Source organism: Equus caballus, chromosome 17 (assembly GCF_041296265.1).
Source record: "Equus caballus isolate H_3958 breed thoroughbred chromosome 17, TB-T2T, whole genome shotgun sequence".
NCBI lineage: Eukaryota > Metazoa > Chordata > Mammalia > Perissodactyla > Equidae > Equus > Equus caballus.
In genome coordinates, this window is record NC_091700.1 from 38,002,922 (window position 1) to 38,022,900 (window position 19,979).

General features: G+C 37.5%; 1 protein-coding gene across 3 annotated transcripts in view; it reads right to left on the minus strand.

Annotated features, from left to right (window-relative positions):
• The window catches only part of LOC138918366 (phosphatidylinositol 3,4,5-trisphosphate 3-phosphatase TPTE2-like), a 257,717-nt gene that overhangs the window by 39,416 nt on the left and 198,322 nt on the right, over window positions 1–19,979 (minus strand). For 2 of the 3 annotated variants that reach the window (XM_070239618.1, XM_070239617.1), the window contains 6 exons: window positions 17,299–17,355; window positions 16,379–16,432; window positions 13,708–13,761; window positions 12,741–12,794; window positions 11,134–11,187; window positions 10,342–10,407 (listed from right to left, as the gene is read on the minus strand). In XM_070239618.1, coding sequence (XP_070095719.1) covers window positions 10,342–10,407; window positions 11,134–11,187; window positions 12,741–12,794; window positions 13,708–13,761; window positions 16,379–16,432; window positions 17,299–17,355 — 339 coding nt within the window. The remainder of the gene's footprint in view (window positions 1–10,341; window positions 10,408–11,133; window positions 11,188–12,740; window positions 12,795–13,707; window positions 13,762–16,378; window positions 16,433–17,298; window positions 17,356–19,979) is intronic. The other variant, XM_070239619.1, reaches the window with a different exon arrangement.

Sequence of the window (19,979 nt, forward strand, 5' to 3'; positions counted from 1 at the left end):
ACAAGAAATTGTAGTAGAATTATTGGACATACATATACAAAAGAACAGTCTTCAACCTATATCACACAACGTACACCAAAACGAACCCAAAATGGATCCATGTACCTAAATGTAAAACCTAAAACTATGAAATTTCTAGAAGAAAACATAGGAGAAAATATTTGTGACCTTGGGTTAGAAAAACATGTCTTAGACAGTACACCAAAAATCATAATCATGAAAGAAAAAAATTGAATTTTATCAAAATTAAAAATTTCTGCTGTGTAAAAAAAATAAACCAAAACAGGGACAAGCTACAGATTGGGAGAAAATATTTGCAAAATATTTATCTGATGAATTTGTATCCAGAACATATAAAGAACTCTCAAAACTCAACAATAAGGAAAAAGAATTTAAAAACAGATCAAAAACTTGGATAGACACTTCACCAAAGGAAATTAATGGATAGCAAGTAAGCATACGAAAAGATGCTCAACATCATTGGTCATTATGAAAATACAATTTCAAGTCTCAGCGAGATACCTCTACTCACCTATTACAATGTCTTAAAAAACAAAGTGAAACAAAACAGACGGACAATACGAAGTACAGGCAAGGATGCAGAGCAACCAGAACCCTCATACATGTGAAACAGTACAGCCATTTTGGAAACTATTTTTTATACAATTAAACTACACTTTACCATAAGATTCAGCAATCCTTACGCCCACACAAAGACGTATATGCAAATGTTCATAGCCACATTATTCATAACAGGCCAAAACTGGAAATAATCTAAACGTCCATCAATGGGTGAATGGATAGGAAAATATGGAATATTCATATAATGGCATACTACTCAGCAATAAAAAGAAACAGACTACTGATACACGTATTTATATGGATGAATCTCCAATGCATTAAGCTATATGAAAGAAGCCAATTTCAATTGGCTACATACTATTCAACTCAACTACATGACATTCTGGAAAAGGTAAAACTATAGGGACAGAAAATAGATCAGTCATTGCCAGGGGCTAGATTTGGGGGAAAGGTTGAACACAAAAGGACTTGAGAAATTTTAAAAGGATGATAGAATTTTTCTGTGTCGTGATTATGACAGTGGTTACACGAATCTATGTATTAGTCAAAACTCATAGAATTGCCACACAATGCATAAAATTCATTAAATATAAATTGTAGCTTAAGTTTTTAAAGAATATTTACTATGCTGTAAATTATACCTTAAGGTGTGAAAAGTGTGCTGTAATCAAAAGGCTAGTAAAATGATGGAATAAAATAAATTCTGGAAACAGAGCCGGTATGCAAAGATTCATAATAAAATAGAGAGACATTTAAAAATCACTGAAGAAAATAGAAATTTTTTCAATAATAGGTTCATTCATTCAACCAAAGTCATTGAGTGCCTACTATGTACTATGGTGCTGTTTTAGTCACTGGAGATACAGCAGTTAACAAAATGGACAAAATTTTCTTCCTTCATGATGCTTGCACTCTTGTTATGAGGACAGACCATAAGTATAATAAATAAGTAAATAACATAATAAGTTATAAAGTGATAAGTGCAATAGAGATCATTAAAACAGGGCAAGAGCAATGGAGGGGGATGCAATTTTGATGTTGGGGAAACTAGGTAGTCACTTGGGAGAAAAGTATATTCCTACATTTTATACCTTAATACAAAATAAATTCTGGACAGATGTTTTATTCAAATGTAGAAAATAAATTCAAAATATAGAAGAAATTTTGGTGACTATATTAAAATCTTGGGTAGAGAAAGACTTTCTACATATGACACTAAAGGCATAAATCACAAAGGAAAGTAGAGATATATTCAACTGCATGAAGATTATAAACTTCTATGGGCCAGCCCTGGCAGCCTAGTGGTTAAGTTCAGTGCACTCTGCTTCTGCGGCCTGGATTTGGTTCTCAGGTGCGGACCCATGCCACTCATCTTTCAGTGGCCATTCTATGTTGGTGGCTCATGTAAAGAAAAAAAAAAAGAGGAAGATTGGCAACAGATGTTAGAAAAAAAAAGACTATAAATTTATACACAGTGAAAAGCTAGACAACCTGGGAAAAATTACTTGCCCTATATATGACATAAAAAAGATTGATATATTTAACTTTTCAATCCAATGACAGAGATAACATCCCAATTTTACTTTATTTTATATTTTAAATTTTTTATTGAGGTAATGATAGGTTACAATCTTGTGAAATTTCGGTTGTACATTATTGTCTGTCACTCGTGTTGTAGGTGCAACCCTTCACCCTTTTTGCCCACCCCCACCCCCCCTTTCCCCTGGTAGCCACTAATCTGTTCTCTTTGTCGACGTATTTAAATTCCTCATATGAGTGGAGTCATACAGAGATTGTCCTCCTCTATCTGGCTTATTTCACTTAACATAATTCCCTCAAGGTCCATCCATGTTGTTGCAAATGGGACAATTTTGTTCTTTTTCATGGCTGAGTAGTATTCCATTGTATATATATACCACGTCTTTTTTTATCCAATCATCTGTTGATGGGCACTTAGGTTGCTTCCACGTCTTGGCTATTGTAAATAATGCTGCAATGAACATTGGGGTGCATGGGACTTTTGGAATTGCTTATTTCAAGCTCTTTGGATAGATACCCAATAGTGGAATAGCTGGATCATATGTTAGTTCTACTTTTAAATTTTTGAGGAATCTCCATACTGTTTTCCATAGTGGCTGCACCAGTTTGCATTCCCACCAGCAGCATATGAGGGTTCCTTTTTCTCCACAACCACTCCAACATTTGTTACTATTAGTTTTAGATATTTTTGTCATTCTAATGGGTTTAAGGTGATATCTTAGTGCAGTTTTGATTTGCATTTCCCTGATGATCAGTGATGATGAATATCTTTTCATGTGCCTATTGGCCATCCGTATATCTTCTTTGGAGAAATGTCTGTTCATGTCTCCTACCCATTTTTTAATTGGGTTGTTCAATTTTTGTTGTTGGGTTGTGTGAGTTCTTTATGTATTATGGATATTAAGCCTTTGCCGGATGTTTTACTTGCAAATTTTTTTTCCCAGCTAGTGGGTTGTTTTTTTGTTTCAATCCTGTTTTCCCTTGCCTTGAAGAAGCTCTTTAGTCTGATGAAGTCCCATTTGTTTATTCTTTCTATGGTTTCCACTGTCTGAGAAGACATGGAGTCCGAAAAGATCCTTTTAAGACTGATGTCAAAGAGCGTACTGCCTACGTTTTCTTCTAGAAGCCTTATGGTTTCAGGTCTCAGCTTTAGGTCTTCGATCCATTTTGAGTTTATTTTGGTGAATGGTGAAAAAGAATGGTCAATTTTCATTCTTTTACATGTGGCTTTCCAGTTTTCTCAGCACCATTTGTTGAAAAGACTTTCTTTTCTCCATTGTATGCTCTCAGCTCCTTTGTCGAAGATTAGCTGTCCATAGATGTGTGGTTTAATTTCTGGGCTTTCAATTCTGTTCCATTGATCTGTGCACCTGTTTTTGTACCAGTACCATGCTGTTTTGATTACTGTAGCTTTGTAGTATGTTTTGAAGTCAGGGCTTGTGATGCCTCCAGCTGCGTTCTTTTTTCTCAGGATTGCTTTAGCAATTCGAGGGCTTTTGTTGCCCCATATGAATTTTAGGATTCTTTGTTCTATTTCTGTAAAGAATGTCATTGGGAATCTCATTGGGATGGTGTTGAATCTGTAGATTGCTTTGGGTAGAATGGACATTTTAACTACGTTTCTTCTTTCAATCCATGTGCCTGGAATGTCTTTCCATCTCTTTACGTTGTCATCCATTTCTTTCAGAGAAGCCTTGTAATTTTCATTGTATATGTCTTTCATTTCCTTAGTTAAATTCATCCCGAGGTATTTTATTCTTTTTGTTGCAATTGTGAATGGTATTGTGTTCTTGGGTTCTTTTTCTGTTAGTTCGTTATTAGAGTATAGAAATGCTACTGATTTATGTAAATTGATTTTATACCCTGCAACATTGCTGTAGTTGTTGATTACTTCTAAAAGTTTTCCAATGGATTCTTTGGGGTTTTCTATATATAAGATCATGTCATCTGCAAACAGCGAGAGTTTCACTTCTTCCCTCCCTATTTGGATTCCTTTTTCTTGCCTAATTGCTCTGGCCAAAACCTCCAGTACTATGTTAAATAAGAGTGGTGATAGAGGGCGTCCTTGTCTCGTTCCTGTTTTCAGGGGATGGTTCTCAGGTTTTGCCCATTGAGCATGATGTTGACTGTGGGTTTGTCACATATGGCCTTTATTATGTTGAGGTATTTCCCTTCTATCACCATTTTGTTCAGAGTTTTTATCATAAATGGCTGTTGGATCTTGTCAAATGCTTTCTCTGTATATATTGAGATGATTGTGTGGTTTTTATTCCTCAGTTTGTTGATGTGGTGTATCACGTTGATTGCTTTGCGGATGTTGAACCATCCCTGTGTCCCTGGTATGAATCCCACTTGATCCTGATGTATGATCCTTTTGATGTATTGCTGTATTTGGGCTGCCAAAATTTTGTTGAGAATTTTTGCATCTATGTTCATCAGTGATATTGGCTTGTAGTTCTCCTTTCTCGTGGTGTCCTTGTCAGGCTTTGGTATCAGCGTGATGTTGGCCTCACAGAATGTGTTAGGAAGTGTTCCATCCTCCTCAATTTTTTGGAATAGCTTGAAAAGGATAGGTATTAAATCCTCTCTGAAAGTTTGGTAGAATTCCACAGGAAAGCCATCTGGTCCTGGGGTTTTATTTTTTGGGATGCTTTTGATTGCTGTTTCAATCTCTTTCCTTGTGATTGGTCTGTTCAAATTGTCTGTTTCTTCTTGAGTGAGCTTTGGGAGATTGTAGGAGTCCAAGAATTTATCCATTTCCTCTAGGTTATCCATTTTGCTGGCATATAGTTTTTTGTAGTATTCTCTTATAATCCGTTGTATTTCTGTAGAGTCTGTTGTTATTTCTCCTCTTTCATTTCTGATTTTGTTTATTTGAGCTTTCTCTCTTTTTTTCTTTGTAAGTCTGGCTAGGGGTTTGTCAATTTTATTTATCTTCTCAAAGAACCAGCTCTTTGTTTCATTGATCCTTTCTACTGCCTTTTTTGTTTCAATAGCATTTATTTCTGCTCTGATTTTTATTATTTCTCTCCGTCTGCTGACTTTGTGCTTTGTTTGTTCTTCTTTCTCTAGTTCAGTTAGGTGTAGTTTAAGACTGCTGACTTGGGATTTTTCTTGTTTGTTAAGATGTGCCTGAATTGCAATGAATTTTCCTCTTAACACAGCTTTTGCTGCATGCCATCTGAGTTGGTATAGCATGTTATCATTGTCACTTGTCTCCGGGTATTTTCTGATTTCTTCTTTAATTTCTTCCATGATCCATTGCTTGTTCGATAGCCTATTGTTTAGTCTCCACATCCTTGTGCTTTTCTCAGCTTTTTTCTCGTAATTAATTTCTAGCTTTATAGCATTATGATCGGAGTAGGTGCTTGTTATTATTTCAATTTTTTTAAATTTGTAGAGGCTTGCCTTGTTTCCCAACATATGGTCTATCCTTGAGAATGTTCCATGCACGCATGAGAAGAATATGTATTCTGCTGTTTTTGGATGGAGTGTTCTATATATGTCTATTAAGTCCAACTGTTTTAGCTTTTTGTTTAGCTCCACTGTTTCTTTATTGATTTTCTGTCTGGATGATCTGTCCATTGATGTGAGTGGGGTGTTGAGGTCCCCTACTATTATTGTGTTATTTTTGATATCGTCTTTTAGGTTTGTTAATAGTTGCTTTATGAACTTTGGTGTTCCTGTGTTGGGTGCATAGATATTTATAAGCATTATTTCTTCTTGATGAAGTGTCCCTTTGATCATTATATATTTTGGCCCTCTGTGTCTCTCTTACCTGCCTTATCTTGAAGTCTGTTTTGTCTGATGTAAGTATTGCGACACCTGCTTTCTTTTGTTTGCTATTAGCTTGGAGTATTGTCTTCCACCCCTTCACTCTGAGCCTGTGTTTGTCCTTGGAGCTGAGGTGTGTTTCCTGGAGGCAACAAATTGTTGGATCTTGTTCTTTAATCCATTTTGCCACTCAGTGTCTTTTGATTAGAGAGTTCAATCCATTTACATTGAAGGTGAGTATTGATGCATGAGGGCTTAATGCTGTCATTCTGTTGCTCGTTTTCCAGTTTTCCTGTGCTTCCTTTGTTTCTCGTCCTGTATGTTTTAGCCTACCTATTGACTACTGCAATTTCTTATGCTGGGTTTCTTAGATTTTTTCTTATTTATGTTTTGTGTCTCTGTTCTGTTTTTTAGTTTAGTGGCTACCCTGAACTTTGTATTCAGAATCTCGTGTATAACATAGTCCATTTTCTGGTGGTCTCTTACTTCCTTAGCCTAGACTGTTTCAGACCCTTTCCTCCTCTCCTCCTAAATTATTATTTTCATCTCTTATTCCAGCTCGTGTTGTGAGTTTGTGGTTAGAGTGATAAGATTGTCTTTGCTTTGGTGATTTCCTTCCCTTTATCCTAATGATATAGTTGAATATTTGCTATCCTATTCAGATTCTATCTGTCTCCCTACTCTGTGTTTTGTGACCCCTTTCTCCCTTTTTATCTTTTCTCAGGTATGAGAGCCTTCTTGAGGATTTCTTGTAGTGGAGGTCTTGTGACTGTGAAGTCCCTTAGCTTTTGTTTGTCTGGAAAAGATTTAATTTCTCCCTCATATCTGAAGGATATTTTTGCTGGATAGAGTATTCTTGCCTGAAGATTTTTATCCTCTAAAGTTTTGAATATGCCACTCCAATCTCTCCTAGCTTGTAAGGTTTCTGTAGAGAAATCCGCTGAAAGTCTGCTAGGGGTTCCTTTGTAGGTTATTTTCTTCTGCCTTGCTGCCCTGAGTATTCTTTCTTTGTCATTCATTTTTGCCATTTTTACTACTATATGCCTTGCAGTAGGTCTTTTTACATTGACAAATCTAGGAGATCTGAAAGCTTCCTTCACACACATTTATCTCTCAATCCCTAGATTTGGGAAGTTCTCTTCTATTATTTCGTTGAGGATACTTTCTGCTCCATTTTCCTTTTCCACACCCTCAGGAATTCCGATGATTCTTAAGTTGCATTTTCTCATTGAGTCAGCTATTTCTCTGAGATTTTCTTCAGTTTTTTAAATTCTTAGTTCCCTTTCTTCCTCTGTCTGGAGCCATTCAGCCTGTCTATCTTAGATTATGCTAATTTTCTCCTCTATGGTGTCTACACGGGCATTCAGAGAATCCGTATCCTGTTTTATCTGATCCATTGTATTTTTCACCTCTAGTATTTCTAATTGATTCTTCTTTATAATTTCAATCTCTTTTGGGAAGTAACTCCAGAACTCAGTGACTTGTTTCTCTATATTTCCCTTTACCTCATTGAATATTTTGATGATAGCTATTTTGAACTCATCTTCACTTAGTTTACCTATTTCCAAGTCCTCAGGACCTACTTCTGTATTTTTATTGTTTTCCTGTTGGACTGGAGCTTTTATAAATTGCTGGATGGTAGAGGAGCAGTTTTTGCACATGATGCTATTATTTGGTTGCAGTTACAGCCTGTTGCCACTAGATGGGGGTCGAGAGCCTTGCATTCTGAGCCCTCTACCTTCAGCTGCGATGGCCGCGTGCAGTGTGGGTTGGGGGAGGAGGGGCACTTTCTCTTGCGTGCTGACCTGGATTGGGGTCAGCTCTTGCTCTCTGGTCTCCGAGGGCCCTGGCTTGCTGGGGTTCCCCCATGCAAAAGCTTTCCCCCGTTAGAGGGTTTCCACTGCACCGGCGGTGGGAGTCCTGGATGATCCCCACACGCGCGGCCCCTCCCCCACTCCTTCCCTCACCCACAGCAGCAAATCCCAGTCTCTAGGGGAGGGAGCAAAGTTCTTTCCTACCCAGTTCCAGCTCCTCCGAGGGTGGCTCCAGCCTCTCCACCCTCCAGCATTTGGCTGCTGTGGGTCTCTGACAATTTCTGTTATTAGCAATTATTTTTTTGGTTGGAAAGCAGTTGCTCTTTTTGGTTGTAATTTGGAGGGGAGAGTCCCGGGTGAGCTCATGCCACCATGTTGCTGACGTCACCCCCCGATAACATCCCAATTTTATTTATTTATTTATTTGTTTATTTTTTTAAAGATTCTATTTTTTTCTTTTTTCTCTCCCCAAAGCTCCCTGGTACATAGTTGTATATTCTTCATTGTGAGTCCTTCTAATTGTGGTATGTGGGACGCTGCCTCAGTGTGGTTCGATGAGCAGTGTCATGTCCGCACCCAGGATTCGAACCAATGAAACACTGGGCTGCCTGCAGCGGAGTGCATGAACTTAACCACTTGGCCGTGGGGCCAGCCCCTAATATCCCAATTTTAAATGGGCTAAGGTAATTTGCAAACAATGAAATACAAGTTCTATGAAACTCATGGGAATGGAGGAAACGTACACTTTTATATTGTGATTTGGGAGGGCATATCAATATCAAGAGCCTCACAAGCATTCCTTTTGACACAATTTCCATTTCTGAGAACTTATCATAAGGAAATAATAATATATAGAGGTTTGGTCTCAAAGATATTCATCACTCTTTGTATGAGTAAAAAGTAAACAATTTAAATGTCCATTGATATCTGATTACTTAAATAAACTATGACACATCTACACTATGAGGTATTGTATAGCTGTTAAAAATAATGTTGTAAATTTAAAAATAAATAAATTTAGCTATTGGTAGGACTTCAGGCAACAATAGAAAATCTGAAATTAAAGAAAATATAGTGTTGTAAATGCATATGTATATTTATTAACACAGAAATATGTGATACGTCACTGAGCAATAAGGTTATTTTTAAAAAGAAGGTACATATGATACCATACCCATAAACAAAAAATGTATATCTCTAAAGAACCTGGAAGGGCATGGATCAAAAATTAAGAATGGCTATTTATGGGTGAATTTATTGTTTGTCTGTATTTTCTGATTTTACTAATAATGAACTGTTGTGTTACTTTTGGTTTTTAGCATAAAGCTTATTTGTGGTGCTTTAGAGCTTTAAAAGCACTTTCACACATACTAATTTACCTTTATTATTAGCTTTTTATTCTACAACACCCAGTAGATAGATACTGTACATAGCATTATTTTTACAGTTTACAGGTGAATGATCTAAAGTTTAAAGAGGTTTAGTGACTTGCCGAGTGTCCAGTGAATATTAGATGTCAAAGTCAAGCATTGTTTCCAGGTCAAACTCCAAATCAAAAACCATCCTCCTAGTCTGAAACACCAGTGTTTCTCCCAGATACTATCGCAAATGTCACTTGTATCTATACAATAAGCATTTGTAACTAAGAAAACAAAACAAAACCACTTTATTTTGTTTGGAGGGGGTAAGAAAAAGGAAATGCTTGCCTTGCTCAATCTATTCAAATTTTGCCCCAGCCCTCGGCCTCACTGCAGAAGATATATAGCTAATATGCAGACATAAAATTTAATGAAGTGACAGAGTGAACTCTTCATTGATGGCCCATGGTGAAAAAAGTCACAGAAAATGGAAATTAATGGGTAATTTGAAGAACTATTTGTATTCACTGGTCACTCTTTTATTTTCCATATTGTCTTTGTCCAGACAACAAAAAAATTGCAAAAGTTATCAGTTAATATCCTCTTCAGCACTACTCACTCTCCAACATTGACACAAGCTGGTGAATGGTTAAATAACTGTCCAAGAGACGAGCAGAAGAAAAATCTCATGAATATTTCCGCAGTTCAGACACATGCCATTTTAGGAATCTATTGTTTCCTTGCTGTGAGTCTGTGGTAAAAATGCCTGAAGATCAGTGCAGCAGGAAGTACTCTCAGTAAGATTACTCAGAAACAAGTCAAAATTAATAAAATTCCAATAATCATGAAGAGGGCTTTATTCAGCAGAACACATTTGCTTTTTCTATCAGTCTCATTTCCTCATAGACAAAATCAACAAAACCAAGAGTCAGTATATATCCAGGAAAAACAGGAAAGGAATACAGTTGAAGGGTAAACAGCATTCTGCAATCCTTTGTTAAGAAAGAAACTTTATAATAAAATTATTATCTACTAAGTCTATTTTCACATTTTCAAACTAGAAGAACATTTATTTGTGAGTATGTGGAAATACTTTTTTTACACGTGGTACTTATCTGCAAATTCAATTAGTTATTATTGTGTACCCCCCCCCAAACATTTGGATACCTTTCCACAATTTTCCTTTTTCTTTCTTGCCTCAACACAAGCCCTATCTTTGCAAAGATAAGAGATCCACCAACTGCTCCCTCCCTCCAAATTCCAAACTGACTTACCCACAAGAATCAGACAAGTCAGTGTCCTCAGTACCATTATCGAGCCTGGAGAGTTGTTCCTTTATTCTTTAACCACCAACAAATGCAAGAATATATCATTAGAAATGTGCTACATGGAACAGTGATATGAAAAATTTATTTCAACAAAAAGAATCCTTTGAATCTAAAAGACAGAGGAAACATGATTTGGCTCACTGGAAGACCTAATTTTTTAAAAATAATTTTAGAATTATTCTCCAGGAAACACTGTATTTCCATAGACACTTCCAAGACTGAATTTTGCAAATAGCTGTTTCTCTTTCTCTCTCTCTTTCTATCTCTGTCTGTCTGTCTTTCTCACTCTCTTTTTCTCTCTCTCTCAAGATTGATATATATAGCACTGACTCAAACAAATGACATCGGTATTGCTGGATGGAACCTTCATTGACAGGTAAGACATATCAAAGCCATCACAGACTTCTGATATCAATTTATTCAGGCCAGTGTGAAAGATTGAAAATGTACATTGTCAGAACCAAGTAACTTTGTATACTTACTGTTTTGGTTGAAATCAGGTACAATTGCTCTACAATTCATAAACTGATAGAACTCTAAAAAACTATAAGTTAATTAGTTATTTGGAACCTGGGTCCCTCTACCACCTTCTACTTGTCACATATCATGGATATCTTTTCTCCTCCTTGGACAGGATTCAAATAACTTCCTGAGATAAGGACTCCATTCAATAAATAATCAGATTTCACAAGTGTCAATATCCCCCCATCTCTTTCTATATATGTATTTACATCTCACCTTTCAGGCATGGGTCTAACATGGGTTATAGTTTTCGACTCATTTGAGTCACAGCTAAAGGATTAGAAATGCACATAGTAAGACGTTACATGTTTCTCTAGACTTATTTTTAAATGAGAATTAGCTACAATTTTTCAATAACTTGTAATCTACTTGTCCTAAAAAATAATACTTTAATCAGTTACTTGAAACTGATAGTTAATTTTTCCCTAGAAATGAGACTTTATATATTTGTAATGAAGATCTGAGTCCTAGGAAAAACAACTTAGTGAATCAAGTTCACGTACATTTCTTTACTCCTGAACCCCTTCAGAATTACTTCTCCTTGCTTCAAATAGGTTTTCCTGCTCTCTGGGACCACTTTAGCAGAGTCTTATAGATGGGCAATCTGACAGCATTCTAAGGGTTTTTGCTGCTAATAAGGGTGACAAAAGGGGTAAGAAGCAACCCTCTTACGACCTACTTCTCTTTTATCCAACTAGTGTCAAGGACACTCTGTAATGTCATGCATGCTGCTGAAAACAAACCCCCCAAATCTCAATACATCTCCCTCTCTGTATTTATATATATATATATATATATATATATATATATATATATATATATATATATTTCTGTTTATATATATCTATCTTTCTATCTCACATTTCATCAGAGGTTTCATCAGCGGTTTCTGTTGTCAATTTACTCAGGACAGTGTGAAAGGATTAAAAACACACATAGTAAGGTACCACGTGACTTCCAGACTTACTTTTTTGGTTCAAATTAGTTACAATTACTCTTGACATCATTAACTGGTTTACTCAGAAAATTCACATGTAATCAGTTATTTGGAATCCAATATCTCCTTTTCCCTAGATATAATGCTATATATGTTTGTAACAAATATTTTAGACCTACCAAAAAAGTTAATGACTCGAGATTTAAGTACAGTTCTTTACTACTGAACTTGACCCATGGTGTAACAGCCTTTTGTGGTGGAATTTATTTCAAAATCAACTTCAATTTGCAGGTGTGCATCCCTCTTCCGCTACCTAATTTCCTGCTTCTCAAGTCCCTCCTTCACCCTTGACTGTCCTCGATCATGGCTGTCTTTCCTGGCCCTCAGATAGGGTCAAGTCACTGCAGGCCAGAGTCAGGGACTCCCTCTATACTAGGGTGGGTTTGGGTCTGGGACACCAGCCTCACACGGCAGCAGAACTCTGGAGGATGGGGGACAGATCCCAGTCTATTAGCTCCCATCTTCTCTGCTAAGGCCTCCTCTGGCTCCCTGTCCACTGCTAACTCCTCCTTGCTCCAAATAAGTTTCTCTCCTTCCTTGCCATCTCTAGTAGAATTTCATACACAGTAATCAAGGGCGACAAATTCTAGGATTAAAAAGACTTCCTTTATGACCTGTGCGTCTTTTCTATCTCAATTTCAAGACAAAGAATATTACACGTAGAAGCTTACCATGAGAGGGCTTTAAAAATATATGAAGGGAACTCTGTATTCCCAGCTGCTCCTGAGAGTGAACATCCCAAACATCAATTTCTCTGAATGTGTGTGTGTGTGTGTATGTACACATATACGGACACATATATACAGATTTATTCGTCATAGCTCACTTGGCATCGTAGAAGGTTTCAGAAGATACTGTGGTCAGTTCACTTGGTGCAGGGCTAAAGGATTAAAAACACACATAGTAAGGCACCACACGACTTCTAGACTTACTTTTTTAGTTCAAATTAGCTACAATTACTCTTGATTTTATCAACCGGTTGACTCTTAGAAAATTCACATGTAAATCAGTAGTTTGGAATCCAATATCTCCTTTTCCCTGGAAATGATACTATATAGGTTTGTAATGAATATTTTAGACCTACCAAAAAAGTTAATGACTCAAGATTTAAGTACAGTTCTTTACTACTGAACTTGACCCATGGTGTAACAGCCTTTTGTGGTGGAATTTATTTCAAAATCGACTTCAATTTGCAGGTGTGCATCCCTCTTCCCCTACCTAATTTCCTGCTCCTCAAGTCCCTCCTTCACCCCTGACTGTCCTCGATCATGGCTGTCTTTCCTGGCCCTCAGATAGGGTCAAGTCACTGCAGGCCAGAGTCAGGGACTCCCTCTATACTAGGGTGGGTTTGGGTCTGGGACACCAGCCTCACACGGCAGCAGAACTCTGGAGGATGGGGGACAGATCCCAGTCTATTAGCTCCAATCTTCTCTGCTAAGGCCTCCTCTGGCTCCCTGTCCACTGCTAACTCCTCCTTGCTCCAAATAAGTTTCTCTCCTTCCTTGCCATCTCTAGTAGAATTTCATACACAGTAATCAAGGGTGACAAATTCTAGGATTAAAAAGACTTCCCTTATGACCTGTGCATCTTTTCTATCTCAATTTCAAGACAAAAAATATTACACGTTAAAGCTTACCATGAGAGGGCTTTAAAAATATATGAAGGGAACTCTGTATTCCCAGGTGCTCCTGAGAGTGAACATCCCAAACATCAATTTCTCTGAATGTGTGTGTGTGTGTGTGTGTCTACACATATACGGACACATATATACAGATTTATTCGTCATAGCTCACTTGGCATCGTAGAAGCTGTCAGAAGATACTGTGCTCAGTTCACTTGGTGCAGGGCTAAAGGATTAAAAACACACATAGTAAGGCACCACACGACTTCTAGACTTACTTTTTTAGTTCAAATTAGCTACAATTACTCTTGATTTTATCAACCGGTTGACTCTTAGAAAATTCACATGTAAATCAGTTGTTTGGAATCCAATATCTCCTTTTCCCTGGAAATGATACTATATATGTTTGTAATGAATATTTTAGACCTACCAAAAAAGTTAATGACTGAAGATTGAAGTACAGTTCTTTACTACTGAACTTGACCCATGGTGTAACAACCTTTTGTGGTGGAATTTATTTCAAAATCAACTTCAATTCTCAGGTGTGCATCCCTCTTCTCCTACCTAATTTCCTACCTCTCAAGTTCTTCCTTCACCTTTACTTTCACCTAACATGGTTGTTTTTCCTGGCCCTCAGAAAGGGTTAAGTGACTGCAGGCCTGAGTTGGGGACTCCCTCTATTGGGTGGTGGGTTTGGGTCTAGGACACCAGCCTCACATGGCAGCAGAACTCTGGAGGGTGAGGGACAGATCCCACTCTATTAGCTCCTTTCTTTGTGATGAGGGCTCCTCTGCTCTTTGTCCACTGCTACCTCCACCTTGCCTTAAATTGGATTCTGTCCCCCTTTCACTCAATCTATAGAGTCTCAAAGGCAGAATGCTCCTATTTGGAGCATTCTGAAATTTTTCTAAGACTTTTGGGTGGTAGTTACTAGGAGGAAGAAGCATTCCTCTTATGACCTGTTCCTTTTTTATCCAACCAAATCCAATAAGATGAAAAGTTACCTAAAGGTGCTATGGTAAGATTTAGAAACAGTGTCAAAGACACTGTACTGTCAAGGATACTCCTAAGAATGAATTTGGAAATTTATCTCTCTTTCTTTCATTGTATTTATGTTTGTGTATGTGTGTTTGTATGTCTGTGTTGATATAACTAAATAAATACACATGTGTATATATAAAAAGATATATATTTATTTTTATTTATTCATTTATATCTCAAATTTCATGGGTGGCCCCCTCATAGCTTTTTGATGTTAATTCATTCAGAGCAGTGTTAAAGGACTACAGAGTTACCTATTCAGATACCACATTTTAATTTTAGACTTGTTTGTTTTAATTCAAATAGCAGTAATTACTTTACAGCTTATGAACTGGTTGATCTTTACAAATTCACATATAGAGGAGATGGAGTTCAGCATCCCTGTTTTCTCATACTGCTGTTGCCTGGGACATGGGGGCTCCCAGCCTTATGACTTCAGAGGCACCCTTTGAACTGTCGCAGCATCTAGTCGTTGAGGGCTTTAGCCTCAGTGTCTACAGCACTCCAGAAAGCTTCAAGGAAAAGTTCCTTCTCAAGACCTGCAAGAACCCAATGGTACCCATAGGCTGCCTGGGCACGGTGGCTGCCCTCACCCATGACCTCTACTGCTTCCCTAGGGATCAGAGCCAGTGCTGCCAGCTCATGATATACAACCAGATTGCCACCCAGGGCTTCTCGCTCACAGCCACCTTGCTGGATCCAGCTTCATCAGCTATGAAGTCTCTGCCCAAGCCTGGCTTGGTCTTGAAAGCTCCGTGGAGATTATTCCCAGCCTGGGAGTAAACACTGGTCCTGCCACAGGATTTATTCCCTCATCTGCCCTGACCAGTCCCTGTGTCAATGGAGGAGCAAGTGGCCAATTGTGTAATCGACAGATTTTTTTTCAGGAATCTCAGATTCTGTTCACTTCGGGTGTTGCATACTTCTACTTGTGCCACACCCTCTTCACCCCCTACTTAATAAACTCTGATCCACTTGTAAAAAAAAATTCATGTATATATAACTAAATCTAGTATGTTAGTTTTTATTAGAAATGAGGCTTTATATAAGGTAGTAATGAAAATTTTAGCCTGTAAATAATTAATGCATCAAGATACAAGCAAAGTTCTTTACAATTACCCTAATCCTAGTGTGTAACAGCCTTTTGTGGTAGAATTTATTTCAAATTCCACTTCAGTTTGTAGGTACCCATCCCTCTTCTCACGTTTAATTCCCAATTCTTAAGCCCCTCCATCACTTTCTTGCTTTCACCATCATAGATATCTTTTCTGACCCTCAGGGTCAAGCAACTGCAGGCTAAGGTAGGGGCGGGGGGCTCCTTCCAATATGACAGTGAGTATGGGCACTAGCCTCACACCGTGGCAAAACTCTGGAGGGTCATTGACACATCCAGGCTCTATTAGCTCCATTCTTTTCTGCTGAGGGCTCCACTGTTCTCTGTCCACTGCTACCTTGTCTCCTTGCTCCAAATGAGATTCTGTGCTCTCTTGGTCCACTCTAGTAGAGTCTCACATGTGGGCAATCTGATAGTTTCTTAAGAGTTTTGGCTGCTACTAATTAAGGGTGACAAAACACACTTAGGGGAAGAAGCATCCCTTTTATAACTTGTTCCTTTTTTATCCAAATGGGTCCAAAAAGGTAAAGAGTTACCTACAGATGCTACCGTGAGATGACTCCAAAAGAGTGTCAAAGACACTCTGTATTGTTATCCACTGACACCCTGCTATCATTCTCCTTGTTTCCAAATAGAAATCTCTCTTCACTTTGTGTGTGTATCTTTACAGATATATCTATAATCTCACCTTTTGCTGGAGACTTCCTCAGTGGTTACTGATGTCAATTTATTCCAATCAGAACTAAAGGATTAAAATGTACATGATCAAACACCGTGTGACTTCATAGACTCACTTTTCTCATTCAAACTAGCTACAATTTCTCTATAACTTACAAAATGGTTGAACCCTGTAAGTTCACATGTAATTTGGTTATTTGGAAAATATTTCATCTTTCCCTAGAATTGAGGCTTCATATGATGGTAATAAAATTCTTAGGCCTGTAAAAGAATCCTTAATGGATCAAGATTTAAAAACATTTCTTTACTACTAAACTTAACCCCAATGTGTAATTGCCTTTTGTGATTACATTTACTTCAAATTCAGCTATAGTTTGTAGGTAGGAATCCCTCTTATCCCATCTCATTTTCTGATTTCAAGTCCCTCCACCACCTCCTTACTCTTCATGTTTCATGGATGTCTTTCCTTCTCCTCAGATAGGGTTAAGTAACTGTCGGCCTGAGGCAGGGCCTACCTCCAGTATGATGGTTGGTTTGGGTTTGGGATACCAGCCTCCCATTGTGGCAGAGCTCTGGAGGGTAAGGGACAGATCTCAAGTCTATTATCTCTTTTAGTTTCTGCTGAGGGCTCCTCTGCTCCCTGTCCACCGCTACTACCTTTGTGCTTCCAAATAGTGTTTTCTCCCTTGACCCACACTAGCAGAAAGATATACACAGGTACTCTAATAGTTCCCTAAGGATTTTCACTAGTAATCCCTAAAGTTCACGAACACACAAATAGTAAGTGTTCTCTCACTTTTGACCTGGTCCTTCTTGATCCAAAAAAGAAAAAAGTTATATATAGAAGCTGACAGGCTATCACGGACATTCTGTATTGTCACCAATGCTCCCAAATGGTTTTCCCACTCAGATGACAGAAAATCAACTCACCTATTGTTGATGATCTGGCTAGAGGACTCTGAAAAGGCTACTAAAGCATTCTTATTTCTGTCAAAGAACAAAAAGAATATGCAAAAAATAAAGCCAGACAATGAGGAAGGAAATAATAACAGGAAGTGATTCCTTTTTTCAAGAGGAAATCATTCCTCTTTCCTGACAGGAATTTCAGGCACAAAAAGTCACACATGACAAATTTGAAGGAATGTGACAGGAACTGAAGGGGTTACCACAGTGGCACCTGTAAGCAAGCCTCTTGGGGTGTGTGTGTGTGTGTGCGTGTGCATGTGTGTGTGTGCCTGTGTGTATTTATTGGAAACAGAAGGAAGCAAGCAAGGGAGAAGCAGCAATCATGATTAAATGTTCTTCCTTCCTTCCTTCCCATTTTCTCTACCATTCTGGTCATCATTGAATAAATTTGGGAAGAGGGAGACACAGAGAGAAAGAGGGAGACACAAGAGTGTAGGGATGAGGTGGTGGATCCAGGTAAGTTGATGAGATGATACAAAGACAATGGAAAGAAAATGCCAGAACAATGAGAATTTCAATGGCAAGGGCTAATCCCTGGTTGCCATTTGGTAGGGCAGAAACAAGTAGCTAGATTAGGATCTGCCTAAATTACGTTTTCAAGATTTTATGAATTGGAAGTAGAGCACATGATCTGAATGATTTTTCGTCTTGCACATTTTTTTAAGTAGACTTTTTTTAAAAATAAGTTTAGGTTTACAGAAAAATTAAGCAGAAAGTACAGAGAGTTTCCATATACCCCCCTTCTCCCTCACAGCTTCTCCTATCACTAATATCTTGCATTCATCTGGTATATTTGTTATAACTGATGAATCAGTATTTACACATTATTGTTAACTAACATCCATAGTTGACATTGGTGTTCATTCTTCGTGTTGAACAAGTCTATTGGTTTTTCCAAATGCATAATGTCATGTATCCATCATAACAGCATCATACTGAATAACTGTACTGCCCTAAAAATCCCCTGTACTCTACATATTCATCCCTTTGCCCCCCACTCCAATTCCTAGAAACCACTGATCTTTTCACTGTCTCTATAGTTTTACCTTTTCCACAGTGTCATATAGTTGGAATCCTAAAGTATATCACCTTAGCAGACTGCCTCCTTTCACTTAGTACTTATGCAAGGATTTAAGGTTCCTCTATTTCCTTTTGTGGCTTGATAGATTCTTTTACTTTTTTTAAATTGCTTGCTGAATAATTTTCCATTGTATATAGGCATTACAGGTTATCTATTCTTCTGTGATGTCTTGGTTGCTTCCGATTTTTGGCAATTATGAATAAAGCTGCTATCAAATTTGGGTGGAGGTTTTTGTGTAGGTATAACTTTTCAACTCATTTCGGGGTTGAAACTCATTAGGAGCACAACTGCTGAATCATCTGATAAGACTATGTTTTGCTTTGTAAGAAATTGCCAAAATGTCTTCCAAAGTGGCTATACTATTTTGCATTTTCACCAACAGTGAATGAGAATTCCTGTTGCTCCTTATCCTTGACAGCATTTGGTGTTTTCAATATTCAGATCTTGACCATTCTAATAGGTGGATAGTAGTATCTTCTTGTCTTAATTTGCAATTCCTGAGTGACATATGATGTTGAGCATCTTCTCATAAGCTTATTTGGCATTTGTATATCTTCTTTGGTGAGGTATCTGTTCAGATCTTTTGTCCATTTTTTGAGTACTTTCGTTTTCTGATTGTTGATTTTTAAGAGTTCTTTGTATACCTTCAATAAAAGCCCTTTACCAGATATGTCTTTTGCAAATAATTTCTTCTAGGCTGTGGCTGACTTGTCTTCTCATTCTCTTGATAGTGTCTTTCACAGAGCAGAAGTTTTAAATTTTAATGAAATCCAAGTTGTCTGTATTTTCTTTCATGATTTTATTTTTGGTGTTATATATAAAATCATTGCTGTATCAAAGGCCATCTGGTTTCTTCCTGTGTTATCTTCTAGGAGTTTTACGGTTTTGCATTTTAGATTTACGTCCGTGATCCATTTTGAGTTAAGTTTTGTTAAGTGTGTAAGGTCTGTGCCTAGATTTTTTTTTTTTCTTGCACATAGATGTCCAGTTCTTCCAGCAACATTTGTTGAAAAGACCATCCTTTCTCCACTGGATTGAGTGCCTTTGCTCCTTTATCAAAGACAAGATGTCTATATTTGTGTGGGCCTATTTCTGGGCTCTCTATTCTGTTCCTTTGATCTACTTGTATATTCTCTCACCCATACCACTCTACCTTGATTACTGTAGCTTTATAGAAAGACTTAAGTCAGGTATTGTCAGTCCTCTGACTTTGCTATTCTTCTTCAATATTGTGTTGGCTATTCTGGGTCTTTTGCCTTTTCACATAAACTTTAGAATTAGTTTGTCAATATTGAAAAAAATGACTTTTCAGGATTTTGATTCAGATTGCACTCAACTACAAGTTGAAGGAATTGACATCTTAACAATATTGAGTCTTCCTATCCATGAACATGGAACATCTTCCCATTTATTTAGATCTTCTTTGATTTCATTAATCAGTTATGTAGTTTTCCTCATATAGATTTTACACATTATTTTGTTAGATTTGTACCTAAGTATTTCAATTTTTTGGTGCTAATGTAAATGGTGGTGTGCTTGTTTCAAATTCCAATTATTCATTGCT